Below are 27,120 nucleotides of genomic sequence, written 5' to 3'. Positions count from 1 at the left end.
ACGTTATACTAAGTCTATGATCAAATCACAAATATATTATTATGTCTGTCGATATAATCTATATATTCCATAGACTAAGAATAGTACCTGTGTTTTATCAAAGTTCATTACTTTTACTTTATATATCTTTCTTTACACATTTTTACTGTACCCTTATAAAACTATAATATTAATATTGAGTTAAGAAACTACAGTTATGTTTTTTACGAATAAATTTCATTTCACTTTAGACATCGCCTTTGTAATCTGTGGCTTGTTCTATCTTTGCACGTTATAGAGTGCGCTGTCAAATATATTTCTTTTCTCTACACGCTAGCTTCAGTGCACGTGTATTTTTTCGGTTTTGCTCGATAACCAAGCTAAAATGGATAAGCCTAACGTTCTTGCTCGCGTCGTCAAGGTATTGGGTCGCACCGGGTCCCAGGGCCAATGTACCCAAGTCAAAGTTGAGTTCATTGGCGAGACCAGTCGCCAGATCATCAGAAATGTGAAGGGGCCAGTGCGCGATGGTGACATTCTGACGCTCCTCGAGTCTGAACGTGAAGCTAGGAGGCTAAGATAAACGGTAATTATAATTTTAATAATTTCATCTATTATTAGGTCCAGCACAATCTCATAAAGTATAATGTTAGAATACAATTTGAGGTTATGTCGTTGTGGATACCTTATTGTCTAGGAAAATAGAAACAAATGCATAATGTAACTAATGTTATGTATGGAAAAAATGGAGGAGGCTTATGTCCAGGAGTGAACGGATAATGGACTGAAATTATGATGATAGAAAAAAGTATATTATACGACACTTGTAAATATCTAAAAAAACAAGGTACATGCCATTAGACTGTATTAAGATTCACAGATTAAATAAAAGTATCCAACAGCATGTGTTAATGTAAATGTTATGGATCTATGAACATTATTTTAAAAAACTTAAAATTATATGAATACAAATAGCTGTTTACAAACTTATTGATATAATAGTTTCATGATATATTTTTTGTTTCAGATGTGGTACAGGAGCGTAGGTTAAGTCACATTATAATAACCATTTATATTATGTATTCTTTAAGAAACCGTCAAAGATGACCATCTCTGTGAACAGCTCGTAATAAATTACCTAACTGTGTATTTTGTTTATTTTTTCATTATTACTTGTTTTACTACCCATAGTATAAGCTCTACTTAGTTCGGGACTGTTTATTTCTTTATTACATTAGTCCTATTTATTTATACTATATAATCCAAAACAGTACTAATAATTACATACAAACCTTTTAGATATTGTAATTGAGAGAGTGAAATAAATAGATATACTACTAACATTATAAATTTGAAAAGACGTCTGTTTATTTATTATGCCATACAGTAAAAATTTTTCTTGTACAATGTCAATCTATTTTGAGTCGCAGATCATCAGAAATGTGAAGGGAGCAGTGTGGGATTGTGACATTCTGATGCTAATGTTGGGACCAACATAACCTCATGTGAATGTTTAATGTTAGAATGCAATTTGAGGTTATTGTTGTAAATACCTTGTTGGGTGGTGAAACAGCCAAATTTATTTTGACTTTTCAAATGGATAATATAATAATTTGATTTCCAACTCACAGTTTGTCCAGACTCAATATGGAGGATGATTTGTTTTCTTTTTCTCAAAATAGTAACAGAATCTTCAACAATCCATACAGACATTTCTTATCATACTTTTGTATACATCTGATGCCTACACAATTTATTAGAATGTTTTAATATTCAAACACATGTACATTGGCAAATACAGTTTTAGTTATTAGAATAGAACCACTTTATTGTTTTAAAATTGAAATGTTTACATAGCACAATGATAGTGTATCTTTGCCCTTTCTTGTTTACTAAAGTTTTTTAAGCAATATAGAATGGCAAAGGAGCTGCCATCCAACTGATGGACAATAGTAATTGTTGTCTATAGACATGAACAGCATTATTGTTTACTGACTGGGATAAAATGTAGCCTATATCCATCTCCATCCCATATACTATGTGTATACCAAATTTCATAATGATTGGTTAAGTTGTTAAGGTGCTATATGGTAACAAGCGGACGGTGGACTATCAGTTCCATCGCTAGCAATATGCCCTATCAGGACGATCTTCCTGTGGTCTCCACTGGAAACCATCTTGCTGAATGCCAGGTCTATTCATCACGATGGGCTAACTGACCTGCCTTTTCATTCTCATCTATCATCCCTCACTGGTGCCCTGCCAGCGTATACCGTTAGCGCAGACGATCATCCATTAAAAAAAACTAACAGATGGTTGGGATGGAACTTTAGCTAATAGCGGGTTGTATGGTGATGAAATTCAGTAGCTGGTATTAATCTGAATAATTCTTCTGAACACTCCTAATAATATGTGTTAAATGTTACATATTTAAATTAAACTTATTCGTGGAACCATAACTTTTAAATTTCTTGCTTTGACTTCCACGAAGGCTATGACTTCGCACTAGTGATGGGTCATAGCTATATTGTACCATAGACTAATTTCATTTAAGGAAATAAAGTTTAGTATTATTATTATATGTATATTATAAAAAATGCAAAGAGACGCAATGTCTACTTAATGCTAGTGGATCTGCATTCAGACAGAGATGTCTTATATCAGTTCTAGAAATAGCTTCTTTGGTAGTAATTACGAAATATTTTAATTATCTACTAGATATTGGCGGACATGAAATACCGCGGCAGATTCGCCCTTGATACATTCACATATTTATGAAAATATCAAGCTCAAGTGGCAATGGCCTGGTCACATAGCTCGAAGAGTCGACAATCGATAGGGAAGAAAGGTTCTTGAGTGGCGACCCTGTTCAGTAAATGTAGCGTAGGTCGACCTTCCACTAGATGGAGCTGCGACATTGAATGCATTGCAGGGAGTCAGTAGATGCAGGTGCCTTGGAATCATTCCTTATGGCAGTATAGGGGAGACCTGTGATGAAGAATATCAATACTGTATTATATAATTTTATTAAATATAAGAAACCTTTCATTAGTATTATTTGTAGGTCTACTTATTTGTTTTAATAGGTGATAATGAAATGTTAACCTCGTCCGCGCTATCGGTATACGGTGGCGGGCCACCAGTGAGGAAAGATAGGTGACGATGAAAGCAGGTCAGTTTTTTTAAATGGATGATAATGGAATGGTAACCCCACTCGCGCTATCGGTATACACTGGCGGGGCACCAGTGAAGGATGATAGGTGAGGATGAAGTAGGTCAGTTAGCCCATCGTGACGAATTCAACAAGAATTGTTCACGATGGTTTCCAGGGGGAACCACGTGGAGGTTGACCTAATAAGGTATATTGCTAGCAATTGGGCTGTCAAACTCCATTGCTAAAAATCCTTTTCCCCCTAAGCAGGTCAGTTAGCTCATCGCGACGAATTCCACTAGAAATAACCACGATGGTTTCTAGAGGGAATCACGTGGAGAACGACCTGATAAGGTGTTTTTTTTTTATTGCTACTTAGAATGGCAAACAAGCTGACGGCCCATCTGTGTGTTGCTAGCAATGGGTCAGTTATTCCCCATTACTAACAATCCCTTTCTCGCATTTAGGTCTACTTGGACTTGATACTAATAGTTCAAATAAGTTATTATATGTTATCTAGTATATTTCTGTGTTTTATTTAATTAGCACAGTTTATAGTTCATATACGTGTAGTGCATAGTTGAACCTTGCACATTTAGCTGCTTATCTCGTGTAAATAGTGGTTTTATTTATAAAACTAGGTAAATAGGTTGACGTTGCGTGTATTAAGTTATATTTGCATATCGACAGTTCGATAGTCAATAACTTGTAACTTGTTGTAAGTGGTAACCGTCGCCTATAGACAATGAAGAATATAGTATGGTTGTGATATCCTTAATATTCATCATATTTGTTAATAATGGAGACTAAGGGGCCCTTTACTTGCAAGGTCGACCTCCACAGGGTCCATCTTAGAAACCATTGTGCTGAATTTCAAGTGTATTCATTTCGATGGGCTAATCTGTCTTTTCTTTGGGGGAAAGGGATTGTTAGTAATGGAGACTGAGAATCCCATTGCTAGCAATATACCCAACCAGGTCGACCTCCTCGCGGTTCTCCTTGGAAACTATCATGGTTAATTCCTGATGAATTCATCATGATGGGCTAACTGGCCTGTTTTCATTCTCATCTATCACCCTTCACCGGTGCTCCGCCAGCGTATTCCGTTAGCGCAGGCGGGGTTACCATACCATTTTTACCCATCAAAAAAAAATCTGCCTTTTCATCCTGACCTATTATCCCTCACTGGTGCCCCGCCAGTGTACACCGTTAGCGCAGGCGGGGTTACCTATTCATTATCACCCATTAAAAAAATATCCCTCATGCATTGTCATCAAAATTTTGAATACATTTTATGACTCGAGCATTCTCTATGGATTTTCTGAAATTCCTCTGGGTATACTCACATGCGAATGTAGGAGGGGATTATGGAACAGAGGGATAGGGGCAGGGGGTCTAGCAGTCCCATTGTTGACAATTAGCTCTATCCGGTTGAATTCTATTCGATCTTCGTGGAATCATTGTCACATAAATACGTCACGATGGGTCAACCGATTTGATTTCATCCTCTCTTATTATCCCTCCCTGGTAATCCGCCAGCGTAAAACAGTGGTGCAGCCGGGATTATCTATTGATCCATTAAAAAAAAAACCATCCGAGTGCGTCACTTTACAGATTACTTTGACCCCGGGTCGTACATGCAATATGCAACAATTGAACTGAATGGACGACATCCGTCGCATAGTCTCAGGATTACTGTTTTGCGTGAATGAAGTGCCGGTTCGGTTCTCCGGCTAGTTATTTCCTGATAGTATAGAATTTTAACCAACTACCAATTGTTTGTTTGAATGCCGAATCAATTCGGATGTTTGGACGCCGAATCGTTTCTGATCCAACAAACGTTGTTTTGCCTCATAGGCTGTATCAATAGAATTAAATGGAATTGTAAACAAATGTCCGATCGACGCATAAGACGGTCTGTTGATATTCAACGGTAGTATAAATCAAAGTTGAGTGTATATTTTCATTTGTTCGAGGTTCTCAAATCGTGTCATCAATATTTTTATTGTTTATTTTTATGTTTGTTACACTCACCAGAGGGAGACTTTGTACAAAAGTCGATTGCTTGGGTACGTCTATTTCATTCGTCTTTCAACCGTGAAGCAGTTGTGTTTGCATGGCTGTGTTTCGGTTTGAAGGGTGAGATATGGTGTGAATTTACTGGGTACAGAGGAATAACACCTGAGTCCTCAGGAATGGCAACGCATGGGGGGTATCATGGGCGAAACAGTATACTCTGTTATGTTCATGCTACTGCTCATGTCTATAGGCGACGGTTACCACTTTCCATCAGGTGAGCCGTCAGCTTGTCTGCCATTCTAAGTTGTATAAAAAAAATTTTTGTTACTTCGTCAATTATAAACTGGTAGGTACTACATATTTACCTGTTAAGACCTTTACATCGCGTTAAGTCCCAATTGTGTATTAAAAATATAGTTATAAACCGATTTGGAAAATTCTATTTTCATCTCAAAGGATATACTTACAGATTGGTGTTATAGAAATTTTATTAAAATCGATTCAGTAGTTTAGTTTTTTAATCAAAATAACTGTTTTGAATACAATCTTAAGCTATTTAGGGATAGTTTTAGTATATGTCTGTATTAAAAAAAATACTTTGTTGCCTTTTAATTAATTTATATTGAAAAAGACAATAACGTTACGTGGGGGGGGGGGGAGGGATTGTTAGTAATGGAGTTTGCCAGCAAAATTGCTAGCAATATGCCTTATTAGGTCGACCTCCACGTGGTTCCCCCTGGAAACCATCGTGAACAATTCTTGTTGAATTCGTTACGATGGGCTAACTGACCTGCTTCATACTCACCTATCATCCTTCACTGGTGCCCCGCCGGTGTATCCATTAAAAAAAATAACGTTACGTGCCGGGTCTACTTTATATACATACTCCAAAAAAAAAAAAAACCAAAATAGTCATCAAAATCGCTTTCACACTTCAGTTGAAGATATCGCGTAACAAAAACAATGCACACGTAGAAAAATTCAAAAACCGATAAACAAGCGTGAGTGTATTAATTTTATTATTCTAATAGGTATTAAAGTAATTATAAACATAATCGGTGCTTATGTTTATCAGATAATTAAATAAAGACGTAAAATCTTACATTATAAATTTGCAATAATATAATTTTGTAATCTATCTATCCTATTTAAGAGCTGCGCTCTTGTCAGTGGAGCTCATGCCACTCACTACGATTTTCAGCGAGTCTTTTCACCTCTTGATACGACACGACACCAACTCCTTCCTTGATCTGCCTGATGTAACTATGTTTCGGTCTCTCTCTCCCCCTCCTTCCTTCTATTATAATGTTCATAAGTTCGTCGTGTCGCATCAAGTGTCCCAACATTTTTCCCCTTCTGTCCTTTGTAGTAAACATAATTATTTAAATCCTTTCATAATTATTTCTTTTTAATTAAAAGCATTGAATGGGAATGTCTATAAGCGACGGTTACCACTTTCTATCAGGTAGATCGTCAGCTTGTTTGCCATTCCAAGTAGCATAAAAAATTATACAATAATGCGACACTATAATGTTCCGTTAAAAAAAAAAGGAACTTTACCTACGCTTTACGGTGGCGGGGTACTAATGAGTGATGGGTTATTTAAGGATAATGTTAGTTCTTAATGGGTGAAGATGAAATGTTAACCTCGACAGTGCTGTCGGTATACACTGGCGGTGTACCAGGGAAACATGACATGTGAGGATGACAGCTGGTCAGTTAGCACATCGTGACGAATTCCACAAGAATTAATCAAGATGGTTTTTAACAGAGACCGCGTGGAGGTCGACCTGACAGGGTGTATTGCTTACAATAGAACTGTTAAAACCCCATTATGAACAGTCCTTTCCCCACGCCTGTGGTTTTTTTAGGTTTATAGAATTTAGATAATAAAAGCATTTTAAGTCATAGGATTTCTACGTATCTACGTAACACACACGATTTCACGTAACAATAAACAACCAGATAATCACAATTTGCTTCTAGAGCATGTTATCTTTTCGATAATTATGAATTCCTAGTACACAACGCGTCTAGTAACATGTAGTGTGGGGGAAAAGAGAATGTTTGTTCACTCATTGATTCCCTGCCAGGATATATCGATAGCGCAGGCGGGGTTACCATTTCATCATCACCCATTAAAAAGATATTATTGAGTGAGGGGAAGGGATTATTCCTAATGGCCAGTTCATGGTCAATTAGCAATGGGTTCATGACCCATTGCTAATTGACCTTCAAACAGTTCTGTTTGAAAAAGTCATGATTAATTTCAAATACATGTTAATCAGGCAACTGATTTGCTTTCATCCTACCATCTCTCACTGGGGGGAAGGGAATGTTAGTAATTGGGTCTGATAGCTCTATTGTTAGTAATATATCCGTCAGGTCGACCTCCACACGGTTCCTCTTGGTAAGACTTACTTTCTTCTCAGTGGTATCTCGCCATCGTATACCGATAGCACGGGCGGGGTTACCATTGCATTGTCACCCATTAAAAAAACTGTAAAGTATTTTTAACCGACTGTCACAGGAAGGGGCGTATTGTTTTTAAAGTTAATACAGGACTAACACGGAGTGTAAATCATATTGATTGTGAAGATTATATCGAAATTGACGACTTATTGTGTAAAATACATACAAACATACAGTCAAAATTGAGAGATTATATCAAAATAAGATGATAATGTAGTTTAAGCCTAATTCTAAATGATAAGATAGTTGCTGTGTTGGAGTTATTATGAGGCACGTCCTTTAAACCGTAAGTATAGAGTCTCAGACAATGATTCATAAATTAACATTAATTATATGTTTACTTATAACATTTGTAAAATATTGAGCCACAAGTGTGAATAATATTTTGTTGAATGAAAACAAAAAAAAAAAAAAAATAGTAGGATAGAAATCCTAATCCTATTAAAATTATGAATGCGAGTTTGTAAGAATAAATATACGATTAGGTGTTTGTTATTTTTTCATATAAAACAAGGAATGGATTAGAATGAAAAAGATATGTATGTGTAATATAACATCAACACGGAAGTAAGTCTTAACAATTTATTGCAGTTAGAATTATCAAAATCGGTTCAGATACGACGAAGATATCGCACGGACATGTGCACGAAAAATACAGGCGAGTCGAGAGTTTTCTCTATTTCGAAATGTTTATTAGGGTTAAAATTGTAAAAAAAAAAAAAAAAATACGTGGCATTTACTAATCATCATTTCAACAGTCTACAGGTGGAGTTACACCAGTGCCATGATGGTGCTCATTGTACGCATCCTGCATTTTATGTATAATTTATTCTAAGAGATTTTACATAATTTGTCGTGACACCTAGTCGGGGAACACTTCAGAAGGTCGCCACTCCAGAATATATTTACATAAGTAATCCTTATTTATGTTAAAATTATGCACAATGCACACTACATAAGTACTTTTCCATGAATTAGAATTACCATTTAATTTGTCGAAAAGTACAAACGATTACCTATCCATAAATTCACATGAATTTTATGTATTATGAATAAACACTTGTGTGATACTTCTCTCACTGGTAATAATTAGGCTTGGATAATATCCGTAACGTTCACGTATCTATATATTGGGTTCCATTGAATGAAATTGATGGTAAAAAGATTATCACCATTTTTCAATATATTCTTTATTGCACTTAAACAATACATGCGACGATTAGTTTAACAACTTTTTAGCAAGAGAGGACTTATCTCTGAAAGAGATCTCTTCCAGCCAACCCAGTGTAGTTAGAGAGAAAATAATTTGGGTAATCCAGTGCAGGAAAGGTACCGGTAAAAATAATGTAAATACAACAAACACTATTGTGAATAAATATATAAATAAATACGTAAATAGATAAATATATATACATATGTATAAGTGCATAGAATTATCATTTACAATTGATTAAAAGATGTGGTTTCAGTCTTCTCTATACAAGTTAGATATTTGCATTCATTTCAATCGGATGCTTCATTACAATAATAAATATTGGACCACCGATATATATATATATATATATATATATATATATATATCTCTTTAAACAGCTATTAATTGGAACATATGTGATTTTCCATTGTTATTTCAGCCTGCTATTTGTTTAATGGATGATAATGGAATGATAACCCCGCCTGCGCTAACGGTAATTACGCTGGTGGGGTGCCAGTGGCTAGTACCAATTAGCTGGGGGGAAAGGGATTGTTGGGAATGGAGTTTGACAGCCCCATTGCTAGCATATGCCCTATTAGGTCGACCTCCACGTGGTTCCTCCTGGAAACCATGGTGAACAATTCTTGTTGAATTCGTCATGATGGGCTAACTGACCTGCTTCATCCTCACCTATCATCCTTCACTGGTGCCCCATTGGTGTATACTGGTAGCGCGGGTAGGATTACCATTCCATTATCACCCATTAAAAAAGTACCAATTAGCTCATCTTGACGAAATCACTTGGAATTCAGCATGTATATTACTAGCAATGGGGCTAATAGTGCCCATTACTAACAATCCCTTTCCTCTCATCAGCTATATTAGCTGGTGTAACCAGCAGAATGAAGTAATGGTGGATGATTGGCAAGTGATTCAGAAATATTAGAGACTAGTAAGTAACCCACCTCAGTTTTGTATGGGTAGGTATATAGTTATTTAATTTCTTTTTTTAATAAAATATAACTCATGTTACTGTCTGATAATGTGACTTTCTATAAGGGAAAGGATTTTTAAAAACATTTAAGTATTTTTTTTATTTATTCATTACAAACAAAAAATCCTCCTATCCTGTATTTTTATTAATTTCCCATATATATTATTAATTTAGATTGTGAAATCGAAATGAAGTACACATTGACAGATTAGCTTGCAATTTTATATATTAGTAACTATATTATATTACAAAATATATGCTTATGATTGCAAAATATGAAAGGCATTAAGTAAGTGATTTTGGTCATTTGATATACTTTGCCTACTTTGTAATAAACCAGGGGTATTGAAAACCTACTTTGTGGATATAGTAATAGGATTCATTTTGTATTACCTGCAGAGTTTAATGTTCATATACAGACCTATTAAGGTCTGTTATATGAACATTGTAATGTTAATGGATTAGTAAGATTGAATTAGCAAGCTATAGGAAACAAATCATGAATGATTCATGTAAAACAAAATTTTTAGTGCAAAATATATAATATTAAATAAAATATTAGTAGGTATTTATATGTTCCGACTATTATGTTTTATAAAAATAAAGAATTCATACAGTATTCCCAAGTTATATTTCACATAATAGGTATAATAATTAGTAGTCGCTAACAATAACTGTACATAATCATATTAACATATTTAATTATCCAATGTAACATTGAAATGAGTAAGTACATGTCGGCACAAGATTCGTTAGATATCATCCTATTTTATATACAACAATAATTAAAAGTGAATTAGAAAATGTATTATTTACATTCTTTTTTTAAATTTTGTTAGAATCGCATGGCGTTCAGCTGCGTCCCCTCATTTTCCCGCCAATCCATAGGCGGCAGGAACACTTGGTTGCACTTTGAGCAGTTAGATAGGTAACTCTGGAAGGCTTGTGGGCAGCTCTAGGTATCATACTTCTCTCCTTCACACTGACTCGCCCAAAATAAACAATTCCCGATACCGCTATAACAAATGAGAATCACTGCAGCAAGGAAGACGACACTGCACACCGTACATGGCTTCCGTTCGAGGAAAAATCCTATTAAATATAACACCATGAACATCACGTGGGTATTCACTAATGCCGGGTTGACTGGCTTCGGAATTAACAGCACAGGGATCAACCATTGCAAACAATACATTTCGACGGTTACGCGAGCGGTTGGAGACTGTCTATCGTGTTACAGTAATGCTAATCAGCATTTGTGTCGCTATCGACATGATTCGAACACAATGAGAATACACTTCATTATTTTTATGGACACAAAGTGCAATTGCGATTTACCTGCCTCACCTCTCACGATCAAGTTTTGATTAGACAGCATAGTTCACTGTTGCCAGATACAATAGACTAGAATTCGCCAAATATAATTTTATAGTTTTTTTTTCTATTGCATTAGTCTGAAATTGTCCAATGGTAGTCCATAATAATAAACTGGTCAAGGCAGTTGAACTCAGATGCCGTGAGTTTCGTATATAAATATGAAATAAAATAACTCTTAATGTGTTCTTTATACGAAATAGACACCTAATAGTTATTATTATTTATATTATAATTTGTAATTTCTTATTTTAAGTTATATTTTTTTAATCGTTATTGTAAAATCTGGACTGCAAAACTAAGTTTGTTTTTGGAGGTTTTTTTTTCTCAAAAGCTGTGTTAGTTAGAAACATTGTTTTATTTTACTATATTATTCACATTATATTTAAAATTATCATGATTAGACTATAATAGCCTGAAATCGCCGAAATATTTTTTCGAGGTGGCCTAACTGGCGACTCAATTGCAATTTTCGGTCGCCTCGGCAAACTTCTAAATAGCCTAAAGGCGATTCCTAATCTGGCAGCACTGGCACAGTTTGACATTTGACAGTGACGGCTGAGATCAAGAATTTGATAGATAAGGTGACATCGCATGATACCGTGACAAGTTATTGACATGCCCGCTATCAGGTTTGACAGAAGTATGAAGGTTCAGAGATATAAAGGACTCTGTAATCGGTTACAATTTTTTTTTAAGTGTGATAATTCAATGGCAATCCAGTCTGTTATCGGTATATACTGACGAGGCACCAGTGAGCGATAATAAGTACAGAAAAAAGCAGTTCAGGTAAAGCTTGGGGGTCGATTTCATGAGGTATATTGCTAGCAATGAGTATAAAGCCTCATACTTTGGTAATAGTACCACATTTATACATGGATACAAAATATTACTTTCGTTTAATAAGGATTATTATTAAAGAGGGTTTTTTTTTGTTGAGTGAAAATAGTATGGTAACCCCGCCTGCGTTAATGGGATACGCTGGCGGAGCACCAGTGAAGGGTGATAGATGAGAATGGAAACAGGCCAGTTAGCCCATCATGATGAATTCATCAGGAATTAACCATGATAGTTTCCAGGGAGAACCACGAGGAGGTCGACCTGGTTGGGTATATTGCTAGCAATGGGATTCTCAGTCTCCATTACTAACAATCCCTTTCCCACCAGATCTGAGGATTAGGATGTTATAGTTTCGTATTGTGTAATTTCACTATTACTATTAATTTATTCATTAGTACAGTACATAAGGTGGGCTTAAAGCTAAAACATTCTCTCCCAGTCAACCTTATGGAAGTGTTAGAATACTCAAATAAATATTTATTTTTTATTTTTTTTATACTTCTTAGATTGGCAAACAAGCTGACGGCCCACCTGATGGAAAGTGGTAACCGTCGCCTATAGACATGAGCAGTACCATGGACATAACAGAGTATACTGTTTCGCCCATGATACCCCCCATGCGTTGCCATTCCTGAGGACTCAGGTGTAATTCCTCTGTACCCAGTAAATTCACGCCATATCCCACCCTTCGAACCGAAACACAGCCATGCAAACACAACTGCTTCCCGAATGGGATAGAGGTACCCAAGCAATCGACTTTTGTACAAAGTCTCCCTCTGGTATTATATATAAATGAGAAATATACTTGTACATATGTAAAAGGTATTATATTATACGCGAAAATAAGAATAGTAGATAATATTTACTGCTCGGATGAAGTATATAAGTGAATATAAACCGTCATTAAAAAAAAGAAAATTGGATGAGGGTTTAGACGGAAGTCTCTTTATGATATCAGAGGTACTTACTAATTAGTGGTACTATATTTACATACTAAACAGAAATCGTCATGCGAACATGATTGCCTGGTAGTTGAAATATGAAATATAATTTTTAGACAATTATTATTTCATTCCCTTATATTTTATCTGTGTAAATTCCTTTATTATTTTATAAGTTAAAATATATAAAAAAAAATATTCAACATAATTTAATATTATTATGAATAAATTAAAATGAAGTACGAATGGGACGGAGCTACACAAGGATTTTTCTTGTGCATCATAATGCCAATTATGCAAATTTAGACAAGATTTATTTTTTTATGCGACTTTCAAAAGGAGATTGATGAGGGTTTGTCAGTGTGTCAGATTTTTTTTTAATTGCTATTATTTTTTTTTTCAATTTATTTACGACCGATAGTTATTAAATTTTAGCAATGTTGTACAATTACGTCGCCAATTTTTACAATTCTTTTTGTAATTGATAAAGTTTATTCGTATATTAATTTTGAGATGATTGAACGGCATTGGCGTTGATGTATGATAAAATTATATTAGGTAAAAAATTTATATTTTTAATATCTATATCATTTTATATTTTGTATATATATATATATATATATATATATATATATATATATATATATATATATATATATATATATATATATATATATATATATATATATATATATATATATATATATATATATATATATATATATATATATATATATATATATATATATATAAAAAATCTGAATTAAATGTTTCAAACCAGTTGGCGCGTGGCAAAATAAAAAATATTGTTCATTAAAGTCCCAGACGTTTAGCCAGGCGGCCGGTCGTAAAACTATAAGCCAAATGTTTTTGTAATATATATATAAAAACATATTACGCCGACCCCAAATAATAATTGGGATAAGGGTAGGAAGACGATGAAGGTCCCAGACGTTTAAATGTGGGTTTGGTATTAAACTATTTTCCTATCTCTATTCCTATCTTTTAGAAAGGTATAACTTTCATTTTCTCGAAGGGCAATGTATAAGAGGTATAACGCTTTAATGTGCATTTTTATTATTATTATTTTAGCCGTTAACTGTCCACAGTTGGACGTTTATGTCCGTTTATGACGTTTAAGGGAGACGCTGTTGCCTATCTCTCGCCCTCCCTTAGTCGCCTCTTACGACACCTACGAGAAAGACAGAAGCGGCCCATTCTATGCCGGTTCATACAAGGCGAACCACCCATACTTGGGGGGAAAGGGGTTGTTAGCAATGGAGTTTGATAGTCCCATTGTTAGCTATATGCCCTATTAGGTCGACCTCCACGTGGTTCCCCCTGGAAACCATCGTGAACACTTCTTATTGAATTCGTCACGATGGGCTAACTGGCCTGCTTCATCCTCACCTATCATCCTTCACTGGTGCCCCGCCGGTGTATACCGATAGCGCGGGTAGGGTTACCATTCCATTATCAGCCATTAAAAAAACCATCCATACTTCTACTTAAACTCACCCACCATATACACTTTTAGACGTGTATTTGCCCATGAATAAAGCTTCACTCGTATTTTTGGAGTGTACACCACACATTTCTGTGGTGGGCATGGCTCACTAGCCATCCCCTTATGTATGTCTGTGACAGTAATGAAAGTAAGAAGGTAATAGGTATTATATACATTTTTCAAGGGGCCAGAGAAAAATAATCTTAAAAACTAATAAGATAAGTGCAATAGAATAAAAAAAAAATTTAGATATTTTTTTATGGGTGAAAATGGTATGGTAACTCCGCCTGCGCTAACGGGACACGCTTGAGGAGCACCAGTGAAGGGTGATAGATGAGAATGAAAACAGGCCAGTTAGCCGATCATGATGAATTCATCAGGAATTAACCGTGATAGTTTCCAGGGTGAACCGCGAGGAGGTCGACCTGGTTGGGTATATTCTAACTCCTCCATTACTAACAACCCCTTTACCCCCAATTTTTAGATATTTCGTCTGTATGTTTATTCCGGCATCACGCAAAAATTTCTGCACCAGATTAGATTGGGGTCCAACAGTTGCGTTCTTGAAGGTGTTAACTTAAAATTTGACGTATTATACCATTTTCATATGGCATTTTTATTTTTTTACTTCTGAATTTACCAGAGGGAGACTTTGTACAAAGGTTGTTTGCTTAGGCACTTCTGTTCCTTTCGTGTTTCTACCGTGGAGCAGTTGTGTTTGCTTGGCTGTATTTCGGTTCGAAGGGTGGGATATGGCAGTGAATTTACAAGGTACAGAGGTATAACACCTGAGTCCTCAGAAATGACAACTCATGGGGGGTGGGGTGTCATGAACGAAACAGTATACTCCGTTATGTCCATGGTATTGCTCATGTCTATAGGTGACGGTAACCATTGTCCATCAGGTGGGCCGTCAGCTTGTTTGCTATTCTAAGTTGCATAAAAAAAATGTACGAAGGGTAAAATAAGCATAAAAACGCGTACGATGTAGTGGACAAGAATCTTTATAATACAAATTGAAATTGTCATGCCATTAGTAAAGCGAATGTCAAATTACATGAGACAATGATTATTAGTAATCCATTGTAAGCAATACACACGGTTAGGTAGACCTACACGCGGTCCCCACTGTCGCGGTGTCGTATAAAGTGTCTAAACAATAATATTCACTTCACTAACATTCTACTTATATCTGAGTGATGATGTTTGTTGTAAACATAAAGGTTCCGAGAGATATCGACCAGCTACCCTAGTTAGAAATAGATTAGAGTCATTATCCTTGATTAGAAGCTTAGATTATACAAATCTCTACAAAGTAAGGAACAGTCTCATCTATTTATGCATATATTTCTCGAAATTACTAATAGATAGTTACCACGTAGCTCAATTAATGAAATACCTGTATTGATTTTGATAGACAGAATTCGTAAGTAATCTGAAATAGAACGGTCACGTTAAACCGAATTTTTGCTAATTCATTATTAATCGAAATTTTAATTCTTATTTCTCCGAAAAGCATGTTGGGTGTAGGACGGTTTACGAGAGAGGGGTCTTTTGTTACGCATGCGTACCACATCGCAAAGCCGCCTCACCCCGTAGCTTTCCCGCCAGTGACGTCCGGCAAACGCGTCGGCCGCCATTCGGCTATCGCTCAAAATAAAAAAATATATATAATAATAAAAAAAAAAAAATGTTAAATAGAAACTAGTGACTTCCAACATTGAGTGATGTGACACAAATCGGTAATAAGTGAATGATTCCTCTAAATAATTGTTTGATTATAAAAATGTCCTTTCACGAATCAATACACATACCACCAACGAGGTCTGGTACAATAAAGGCGATCATAACTTTCACATGCTATTTTTTGTTGTCTATTATGTGCCACGACAGTGAGAACAATGTCGTTGTAAAACAATATAATTGAGGGATTCATTATGATATAAAATGACAATAAAGAGAGCGTTACGACAATAATTAAAGTAGATAAAATTAGACAATAAAGTAGATTAAATAACGGCACAATGGCGAACACAGCACATTTGATGAGGCGTCAGAGTTCAAGGGACCTTTATGCCCAAAGATCCGTTGACCGAATGGAGATGAAAGAATTGCGTGGGCGACTGGTAACAATGGAGAATGGACATCCATCTCATCGCACACACGTAATGTACGGGGCTACTAATGAGGCATTCGAGGATACTAGCCCGAATAGACGATCGTCCGAAACGCCAACAAGCAAAGCCAGTTCTGCAGAGGAAAGGGCGGGTATTAAGCCTGAAGGTGGCGAGGGAGAGAGGGAGTCTTGGGACAGCAAATTGACTTTTCTTTTAGCCACAGTCGGTTATGCTGTAGGTTTGGGCAACGTGTGGAGGTTCCCTTACTTAGCCCAGAAAAATGGGGGAGGGGCGTTTCTTATACCTTATTTTGTGATGTTGGCAATTGAGGGGATACCTATATTTTATTTGGAGTTGGCGATCGGACAAAGATTGAGGAAGGGCGCAATCGGAGTCTGGCATCAAGTGTCTCCTTATTTGGGAGGTATTGGAATTAGTTCAGCGGTAGTGTCCTTCAACGTTGCCCTGTACTATAACTCGATCATAGCCTGGTGTCTGTTCTACTTCGCGCAGAGCTTCCAAGCCGAGCTGCCGTGGTCCGAATGCCCGAAGAAATACTTTAGCAACGGATCATACACCACAGAACCGGAATGCGCTGTAAGTATTACGTAATTCGTTTCGAAAAAGTCGCTACAACAATGCGGGTTAATCTGTCCTTACTAATATTATAATATGGGATAAGTGAGTTTGTTTGTTTGTTACGCTTTCACACCTAAAGCGTTGAATCGATTATGATCAATTTTGGTATGGAGATAGACAAATCCCTGGAGATGTTAGGCTACTTTTTCTTGGGAGAAACTTATAGGGGGTGGGGTGATGGGGGAGCAATTTTTGTATAAAACTTTTTATTGCGTCATCCGATTTCCTTCAAACTTTACAGAATTATTGTTTACAATTCGCAATTAAAGTATACATATTTATTTTTTCTCTAATTATTCCGTAAAGGATGTGGGTTCCTTCTTGTAACTATTTCATTACTGCCTATACCAACGACCAGAATTGTTAAACAAAATTAATATTAAAGCGAGTAAAGCCATGCGGAAAAGCTAATAATATACAAAATGGAAGTGTTTGTTTGAATGCATTAATCTCTAAGACTACCGGTCGGATTTGAAAACTTCTTTTTGCTCTTGATAGTTTATTTCTTGAGGAAGGTCATAGGCTATTCAATATCATAATACAACAATAGGTGCAACCGCGGGATAGAGCTAGTCGTAATGAATACAAACTATGAGAACATACTGTTTTGTTTTTCTTAAATTAATATTTTATTCACTTGGTTCTTAGATCGTTTGGTATTTTTATCTTGATCGCTATAAGATTAGCTTGGCGTGGCCAAGTGGTCCCGAAATAGAATAGGTAGCCTATTCTCTTCCATTCCCGTGGGTTCCATTGACGTAAGAGGCGATTAAGGAAGGCGAGGGATTGGCAAAAGCGATTCTCTTAATATATCTCTAAAACCTAGCTACGGTTGTCGATCCGCCTGTCAAGCATAGCAACTACTGGCAAAAATCCGCAAGGGGGAGGCTTATGTTCAGCAGAGGGCAGTTAAAGGCTGATATCATGATGATGATAAGACCAGCTTAAGAGCAAGGTCATTTTAATGATCGTTTCGATTTCCGTATAACACACACACACACACGCACACACACACACACACGCACGCACACACACGCACGCACGCACGCACGCACACATATATTTTATACATAAAAAAGGACTTTTTCCATGTTCCCTTGTGAAGAATAGACCTAGAAAACAGACGCCTTTTTCACTAGCATTGATTTTTCTCAACGGTGTCATGAACCAATATCCGGAGTTGGACATATTGACTTGTAAACTTGTCAAGTTTCGCAGAGTGGCAATAAATTATTTAAAAAGTGTCCAATAACAGAGTTTTATTATGTTTTATATAGTATTGTGGTCCCTAAGGCAGCGAATTGTGAAACTGTTAAACTTTCTTAGTTGGTAAATATAATGAAAAATAAATAAGAAATACTAATGAAAAATACTTTATGTTGAGTTCCCATATCTACTTTATTGGGTACATTTTTTAATATACACAACAGTATGTATTTAATCAATAACTTTAAAAACATTTATAGAAAAACAATAGTATGAATTGTTTATATTTATAATACAAGTAAGTTTACTACTGTAATCTTTTGGAGGATACAATAAAGAGTATCTATTAGTGTCCGACCGAACTTTTGGTTTTGGCTAGTTTCGGCCAGAAATTCTGCTTTCGGCCTTAGTTTCGGTTTCGGCCAAAAATTGGCCGCGCCGAAACTTTGTGTGTGTTTGTGTTGTGTGTGTGTCTAACTGAAAGTTGCTTTTTTTAAAGTTTACTTCCAAGAGTAAGTCATAATTTTAACATGTTTTTACATATAAATATATATCATATGACATATTTGTTACATACTTTAATTAGTGTTTATTATTACCCTTGAACTATCTGTGTGTTTGTGTAAATAATTGTGTAAAAATACACTAGATTTCAGTATAGAGGAGAAATTTTAAATATGTTTCAGTAAGTTTCGGTTTCGGGCAAAACTGAGACAAAGGCCGATAGTTCGGTTTCGGTTTCGGCTGTAAAACCTGTTTCGGTCGGACACTAGTATCTATCTATCTATCTACATGAATGGTGTGAAAGATAATATCAACGTTTTTGACGTAACAAGCGATACGAGTATGACGGAGTTCAGAATGGACTGAAAAAATACGTGGTGCCGACCGCAAATAACGGGAAAAGGTCAGACGGGTGATGTTGATTTATTTAGGATTTCTCTATGGTGTGTATAGTAGGTATTTTATATTGTCTTCAATGTGAACTTACCGTTGTAATATATTTACTTGATTTGATTCGTAACAGGAAGGCAGTTTATTTTGTGATTTTTTTTGTTGATCGCTGAAAATGGAATGGTAGCCCTACACCGGTGATGTACACTGCCTCTGTGGTGGTAGACGATCAGTGAGGATGAAACTAGATCAGTTGGCTCATCGTGATAAATTTAAAAAGAATTAACCACGATGGTTTCCAGGGAGAACCACGTGGAGGTCGGTCTGATAGGATATCTTCAAGAGTATTTTTTTTAATGGATGATAATGGAATGGTACTCCACCTGCGCTATCGGTATACACCGGCCGGGCACCAGTGAGGGATGATAGGTGAGGATGAAGCAGGTCAGTTAGCCCATCGTAACGATTTCAACAAGAATTGTTCATCATGATTTGTTAAAACAATTTTCAATACGTATAGTGTAGTGAGGATGAAAGCATAAGTAGGTAGGTGGCGCGTTAGGTCAGTTACATTTGTAAAAAATAATATTTATGACAGCATAGTCATATACGTAACGATTACATATATATACAACACAACACATTAAATATATATACATACACATACACATATAAATATATATACATACATTACATATATACGCATAAATACATACCACATATATATAACACACACAAAACTGGAAATACCGCGTTAACTAGGAGGTCGACCTAATAGGGCATATTGCGAGCAATGGGGTTGTCAAACTCCATTGCTAACAATCCCTTTCCCCCCAGCCTTCTAGGGGTCTAAATACCTCCAATAATAACTATTTCTTTCCCTCGTTTTGTGATAGGTATTTTCTATATATGTTAGTAATTATCGTTACGACTGCTTAACATAGTCTTTTTTAACAATAAATATTTCTAATTTAATAACTAGCATTCAAGCAAATAAAGTCATCATTCATAGTCTTCCCCCATAAGTGGGATTTTACTACTGCAGTTAGGCTTTGATGGTGTTTTAAGAGGGACGCTGCTGCCCATCCCTCGATCTTTAAGGTCCCTCTTCTTCCTCGTCCTTTAATATTAAGTTATCATCAACTACGACATCAATAGGAAAGGAAGAGATGGGCCATTCTATGCCGGGACATGGAATGGGCCACCCCTTCAATTATAATTAGAATATAAATCACGATTATTAATTAATTAAAGCAATTACAAAATAATTCTAATTGCTCTCGTCCAACGCAAAATATACTATTAATTCGATAGGATTTTATTACATTTCATGCTTCACCATTGCCGATTCCCATAACCATAAATCAATGTCAGCAACAACAAGCCGCCGCGAACAGCCAAATGTGCCTTTGAATTGCTCACCAGCTGTTATGAAATGATATTAACCGACTGTTAATAAAATAAAGCAGACTTTTCCAAGTATGTTTCAATCTACGTGTGGAAAATACAATTTAATTTATGGCGTAGGCACCATGGTTATTGGTGTTCAGGCGTGTCTTTGTCTATAGTTGAAAGTTCTGCTACTGGTACTGGAGATGGGCACGAGACACTATTGGGGTAGGTATGGGTCTTTTTTTTTTAATGGGTGATAATGAAATGGTAATCCCGTCCACGCTTTCGGTATACCCCGGCGGGGCACCAGTGAGAGATGATAGATGAGGATGAAGTAGGTCTGTTAGTCCATCGTGACGAATTTTACAAGAATTGTTCACGATCGTTTCCTGGAGGAACCACGTGGAGGTCGATCTGATAGGATGTATTGCTAGCAATGGGTTCATTAGACCCCTTTACTAACAATCCCTTTCTCCCCGGTAGGTACGGGTCACCTAGGTCCCCTAAATACTTCCACCTTGCCCTTGGTTGTCGTATGAGGCGACTCAGCGAACTTAATTGTGAAGGGATAGGCAGCAGCGTTCTTCTTAAAACAGTATCAAAGCCTAACTACGGTTGACCGTGTGGTCCCGGCATAGAATCGGCCCCCCCTTCCTTTCTCGTGTGTCGTAAGAACCGACTAAGGGAGAGTGAGAGATGGGCAGCAATGTCCCTCTTAAAACATCTTTAAAATTTGACTGCGGTTATCAATTCGCTTGCCAAGCATAGCAACTATTGGCAAAATCCCCCAAGAAAGAGGCTTATGATCAGCAGTGGACAGTTAAAGGCTGGTATTATGATGATGAACTACGGTTGCCAACTCACGTATCAAGCATGGCAATTACTAGAAAAACCTACTCTTATGGGGGAGGCCTTTATTTAGCGGACAGTTAATAGCCAATTTAATGAATATCACAGTATAAGCAGAGTATAAAGAACTCTACTATTGGTATAAGTAACAACTTGCTTTTTTAATAGATAATAATGGAATGGTAACCCCATCTGTGCTAACGGTATACGCTGGCGGGGCACCAGTGAGGGGTGATAGGTGAGAATGAAAAAGCAGGTCAGTTAGGCCATCGTGATGAATAGATCAGATATTCAGCACGATGATTTCTAGGGAGAACCACGTGGAGGTTTACCAGAAGGAGACTTTGTACAAAAGTCGATTGCTTGGGTACCTCTGTCCCATTCGTGTTTCAACCGTAAAGCAGTTGTGTTTGCATGGCTGTGTTTCGGTTTGAAGGGTGGGATATGGCGTGAATTTACAGGGTACAGAGGAATAACACCTGAGTCCTCAGGAATGGCAATGCATGGGGGGTGTCATGGGCGAAACAGTATACTTTGTTATGTTCATGGTACTGCTCATGTCTATAGGCGACGGTTACCACTTTTCATCAGGTGGGCCGTCAGCTTGTTTGCCATTCTAAGTTGTATAAAAAAGAAACCTGATAGGGTATATTGCTAGCAATGGGATTGGTAATTCATATCACTAACAATTCCTTCCACCCAAACTGTAACAGCCTGATACATAACAGCAAACATTTCCAAGTTAGCAGTAATTCAAAAATAGAAGAAGCATCTACAAAGTTTAGACGCAGACAGTGATTTAATACGTAGGAAAGTTTTACGTCTTCCTACGCTTTTCACATGCATGATTTATATCATGAGGGCACGTCACTCACATATCGCCCACTATATTTCGGCGCCTCTCGTACTATATAGTAGATCGCATTCCGGTAGTTATTACATCCTTTACCACTGCATTTGGTTGGATGGAATTGATCTCAGAAATAGATCCACCCTTGCTATATATTTGGTAGTAAGTAGGTGCGTGAACAAGGGTGAATTCATGGTTAACTTTAAATGTTATTCAAAATCTAAATAATTTGGGTAGGCATAATAGGGTTAGTTTGGTATGGGTCCCTGGACATAAAGGGATTAAAGGTAATGAAAGGGCCGATGAGTTGGCGAGAAGGGGACGAGGATCAAAAATTATAGATCTTGAACCATATGTTGTACTTGCATCAAGTGTTGTTAACTCTGCCCTTGAGGAGTATATGGGGAAAAAACCAGAAAAGGAATGGCGGACTTTGAAAGGTTTGAGACATACTAAAAAGTTCTTAAACGAAAATGCTAAGGGATGGGATAGACTCATCTACAGCGGTGGTAGACAACAAGCAAGTCTCATTATGGGTGCCCTAACTGGACATATGCCAGTAAGTATACTATACAAGATGGGTCTATCGTTGGACACACTGTGCAGACTGTGCGATGAGATATCGGAATCCATGGAACACTTGATGTGCAATTGCGATTCGTTGGCAAGTATGCGTATGGGTCTACTGGGAACGGCTTATCCAGAGTCAGAGGACTATAGATATCTTAAATCGCGGGATATCGTTAAAGTAACACATAGGATCTATGAAATGACGGTATAAGGTAGGGGAAGCACAAAAGATCCTGATGGGTCGACCTGCAACCGCTTAGCTGACCATATGCGAATATGTGTATAATATATAGCAATATATATATATATATATTTTAATTACATATGCTGGTCCAATAACGAATATATTAAAAGCCTCATCATCATCATCATATCAGCCTTTAACTGTTCACTGCTGAACATAAGCCTCTCCCTTGGGGGGTTTTTGCCAGCAGTAGTAGTAGCTTGGCAGACGGATTAGCAACCGCATTTAGGCTTTAGAGATGTTTTAAGAGGGACGCTGTTGCCCATCCCTTGCTCTCCCTTAGTCTGTTCTTACGACATCCAAGGGAAAGAAGGGGTTACCCCTTCTTTTCTTTGTTGGAACCACATGGCCAATATTAAAAGGTTGTTGTCGAAAAAGTAATATTGGATAACAGACTTTTAATATGTTTGAAAATAGATATCCGACCGATATGGGCGATATCGGAATGGGAGATGACATTTTTGCCGTCTTTCAACATCAAGAGGAACCTAATATATAGATATAGGATCGATATCCATATTACCCATGCCTAGTAGTAAGTTCGCATGGGTATTATATCCTTTTTACATCGATGGCGGTATAGGCGTATTTAAGGGGGAGGGATGCCGGATGGGCCGTGTGTAGCACCAGTGAGAGATTATAGGTGAGGATAAAAGCAGATCAGTGAGCCCATTGTGATGAATTCCACAAGAATTAATCGAATCGATCTGTCAAGATATATTACTAGTAACGGGCTTGTCAAGTCTCATTACTAACAATTCCTTCCCCTCCTCCCCACATAGTTATTTTAATGGATAATAATGGAATGGCATATTTTGGCGGGGGCACCAGTAAGGGATGATAGGTGAAGATGAAGCGGGTCAGTTAGCCCGTTGTGATGAATTCAACAAGAATTAACCACAATGGTTTCCAGGGGGAACAATGTGAAGGTCGACCTGGCAGTGCATATTGCTAGCAATGGGACTGGTAGTCCTCATTACTAACATTCCCTACCCCCTCCCCCATATAGTTAGCTGCTCGGTAATCACAGTAACTCCATAGAACAAAGCACAAAATCCTAGTAGTCCATAGACAAAGGTAAAGCTTACTTCGTACATTTCAATTTACCTTCGAAGAATGATAAATATAAGTTACTCTAGCAGCAAAAGACTTCCGAGAGCCTGGAAATGGCCGTTATGTTTGATTTATTTTCAAGATATAGATACGCCCCATTCACAAGAAACGCAACGTCATAAAATTGGATTGATCGACTGAAAAGGAAGAGTTTTATATTGCTATTTTTTTTTTCATATTTGCAAGACGTCACACTTGGTGATAGCTGTATCCCACGGTTTAACCTGTAATAGAGTAGAATAGAAATATTCTTTACTCAAATATACTTGTTTCGCGAGCTCTTTTAAACGGTCAATTGTTTATCATCTGCTGAGAAGAACCCGCGAGAAGTTCAACAGGTATTTTTCAATTCGTTTATGTACAAGACAATTTTACATTTGTATGGGTACTGTGTGGTCGTGTGATTCCGGCATAGAATAGGCCACCCCTTCCTTTATTGGGTGTCGTAAGAGGCGACTAAGGGATGGCGAGCGATGGGCAGCAGCGTCCTTCCAAAACTCCACCTAAAATATAAAAGTCTAACAAACTTCTATTTGTATGTACACGCTTACAGGCTTTTGCTTTAACTTTTACTTGTATTCTAGGATTAAAACTGTATAAATATGGAAATTAGTTTTTTACCCGTTTGTATATTACAGAAAGGAATAAAGTTTTACGCGTATTAGGTATTTTATTACACATTTTATACACGAGAAAATACCGACTTCAAAACCTTACGTAAACTACCTACGAAGAAGCGCCAAAGAGCGCGCAGTGTACGTATCACGCGTAGTGTGGATCGTAAAATTTTAAATACATTGCGCGGTGTCAATATTAAGAATCGCTAATTATATGGTTTTTTTTATGGGTGAAAATGGTTATTATGATTTATGAACTAAATTATACCAGAGGAAGACTTTGTACAAAAGTCGATTGCTTGAGTACCTCTGTCCCATTCGTGTTTCAATCGTAAAGCAGTTGTGTTTGCATGGCTATGTTTCGGTTTGAAGGGTGGGATATGGCGTGAATTTACTGGGTACAGATGAATAACACCTGAGTCCTCAGGAATGGCAACGCATGGGGGGTATCATGGGCGAAACAGTACACTCTGTTATGCCCATGGTAATTTATAAAGTATTACTTTAAACATTTCCGCAATTCAATAATGCACCGCCTACTTATTTTTCGGTTTGCTTCATGCTTGACTGGTAGAGAACACCGTCCGGTGTAAAATTCACCATACGTACATAGTTTCACTATGCATTAGAGTTTAAATAAATAAATATTTGTGTTATAAAAAATGGATTAAGGTCACCTCTCCGAATGTTACTCACTGCGCCCAACTGCGTCCATAAAGCTCACTATAATAATATTATGCCATTAGATATTAATTGCAACATTATGGGATGCAATTAAACAAATATGAAATGTGATTTAGTTGGAAACTTAGATTAATATTATTGAATGTGAATTTGTTTGTTTGTTTGTTATCAGTTAGCGCTTTAATGGCTCAACTTTGGAACGAAATTTGGCATACTCCAATACACTGTATATCGATATATCAATTCCATATATTTTGCATGTCTTTAAATAGGACAAAATGTGTAGATAGATAGATACTCTTTACTGTTTCCTTCAAAAGATTACAATAGTAAACTTATTATAAATATAAATAATTATAAGAAATAATCACAATGAGAAAACAATGGGCGACCTTATCGCTAAGAGCGATCTCTTCCAGTCAACCTTTGGAGAGGAATAATTATAATCAATTTGGTGGGAGGTACGATGAAAAATTTTGTTAGTTCTAAGTATGGGAGGTGTGATACATTATATATATATATATATATATATATATATATATATATATATATATATATATATATATATATATATATATATATATATATATATATAATGTAACACCTCCCATATTTAGAACTAACAAAATTTTTCATAGTAGTGTAGTATTATTATTTGTTAAGTCCATTTGTACAGATATCAACTAGGCTAATCATTGTCGACCTATTGTCATCGTTATATCAGCTTTTAACTGTCCACTGCTGAACATAAGGCCCACCTTGAGGGTTTTGCTAGTAGTTGCCACGCTTGTCAGGCGTACTGGCAACCGCAGTTAGGCTTTGGAGATGTTTTAAGAGGGACGCTGCCGCCTATATTTCGCCATTTTTTCTTTAGATTGATACAACCTTTTTATTTATGAACCGATTGAAATAAAACAAACACTAAATGTTAAGTGGAGCAAACAGCAAAGCACTAATAAAAATCGTATTCAAATCAGTTAAACCGTTTCGGAGATTAGCGAACACAAACGTGCAGATATACAGATAAACAGACAAAATTCTAAAAATCATTGTTTTGGGTTCTATTGCGTTCATAAAGCCCCCCTAGTTTTTTTTTTTTTATATATCTTTCAAGTAAAGACAGCGACCAGTTATGATTTTATTAGGTATATGTATTGATGAGAAGGGGATGGTGATGGTATATCTATGTTTAAATTCGAAGCGATCAACAGGGGCACGGTTCCCCATCGACCGGTGGATCGCTTTCGATTGTGTGACAATGACATTTCGTACCCCGTACAGAACGTGATAGCTTTCAGAAATAGCGATAACGCGGCGGTTAACGCTCATGCAAAAAGGATGGGAGTTTTATGGGTTTAGGGGTTTGGGAGCATCGCTTGTAATGTACTAGTTTTTACTCGCGACTTTGACCGCGTGACCGGGATATGTTTATTTGGCGGCAGGGGTTCCCAAACTTATTTTGTCTACTGCCCA

The 27,120-nt window shown here is 36.7% G+C and overlaps 3 protein-coding genes across 3 annotated transcripts in view; 2 read left to right on the top strand and 1 right to left on the bottom strand.

The window, feature by feature from the left end:
• The first annotated feature begins 279 nt into the window (after positions 1-279).
• Positions 280-1,128, top strand: LOC113521354 (40S ribosomal protein S28). Its single transcript, XM_026906877.3, has 2 exons — positions 280-565; positions 1,007-1,128. The coding sequence occupies exon 1, from the start codon at positions 365-367 to the stop codon at positions 560-562; it is 198 nt and encodes a 65-aa protein (XP_026762678.1). The 5' UTR covers positions 280-364; the 3' UTR covers positions 563-565; positions 1,007-1,128.
• A 9,294-nt stretch (positions 1,129-10,422) lies between these two features.
• Positions 10,423-11,195, bottom strand: LOC113509524 (bladder cancer-associated protein). The gene has a single exon (XM_026892860.3). It carries the CDS (start codon positions 11,003-11,005, stop codon positions 10,766-10,768), a length of 240 nt encoding a protein of 79 aa, XP_026748661.1. The 5' UTR covers positions 11,006-11,195; the 3' UTR covers positions 10,423-10,765.
• Positions 11,196-15,960: 4,765 nt separating this feature from the next.
• Positions 15,961-27,120, top strand: part of LOC113509517 (sodium-dependent neutral amino acid transporter B(0)AT3) — a 34,075-nt gene continuing 22,915 nt past the window's right edge. The window contains exon 1 of the mRNA XM_052902977.1: positions 15,961-17,186. Coding sequence (XP_052758937.1) covers positions 16,497-17,186 — 690 coding nt within the window. The 5' untranslated portion in view covers positions 15,961-16,496. The remainder of the gene's footprint in view (positions 17,187-27,120) is intronic.

The sequence above is a fragment of the Galleria mellonella genome, unplaced genomic scaffold (genome assembly GCF_026898425.1).
Source record: "Galleria mellonella isolate WM207_F2 unplaced genomic scaffold, CSIRO_AGI_GalMel_v1 utg99, whole genome shotgun sequence".
NCBI classification, from domain to species: domain Eukaryota; kingdom Metazoa; phylum Arthropoda; class Insecta; order Lepidoptera; family Pyralidae; genus Galleria; species Galleria mellonella.
This window is presented reverse-complemented; position numbering and strand designations above follow the sequence as displayed.

What these genes read in the sequence shown, in the direction of transcription:
- LOC113509524 (XM_026892860.3), bottom strand. Translation starts at nt 11,005, where the DNA reads ATGTATTGTTTGCAATGGTTGATCCCTGTGCTGTTAATTCCGAAGCCA.
- LOC113521354 (XM_026906877.3), top strand. Translation starts at nt 365, where the DNA reads ATGGATAAGCCTAACGTTCTTGCTCGCGTCGTCAAGGTATTGGGTCGC.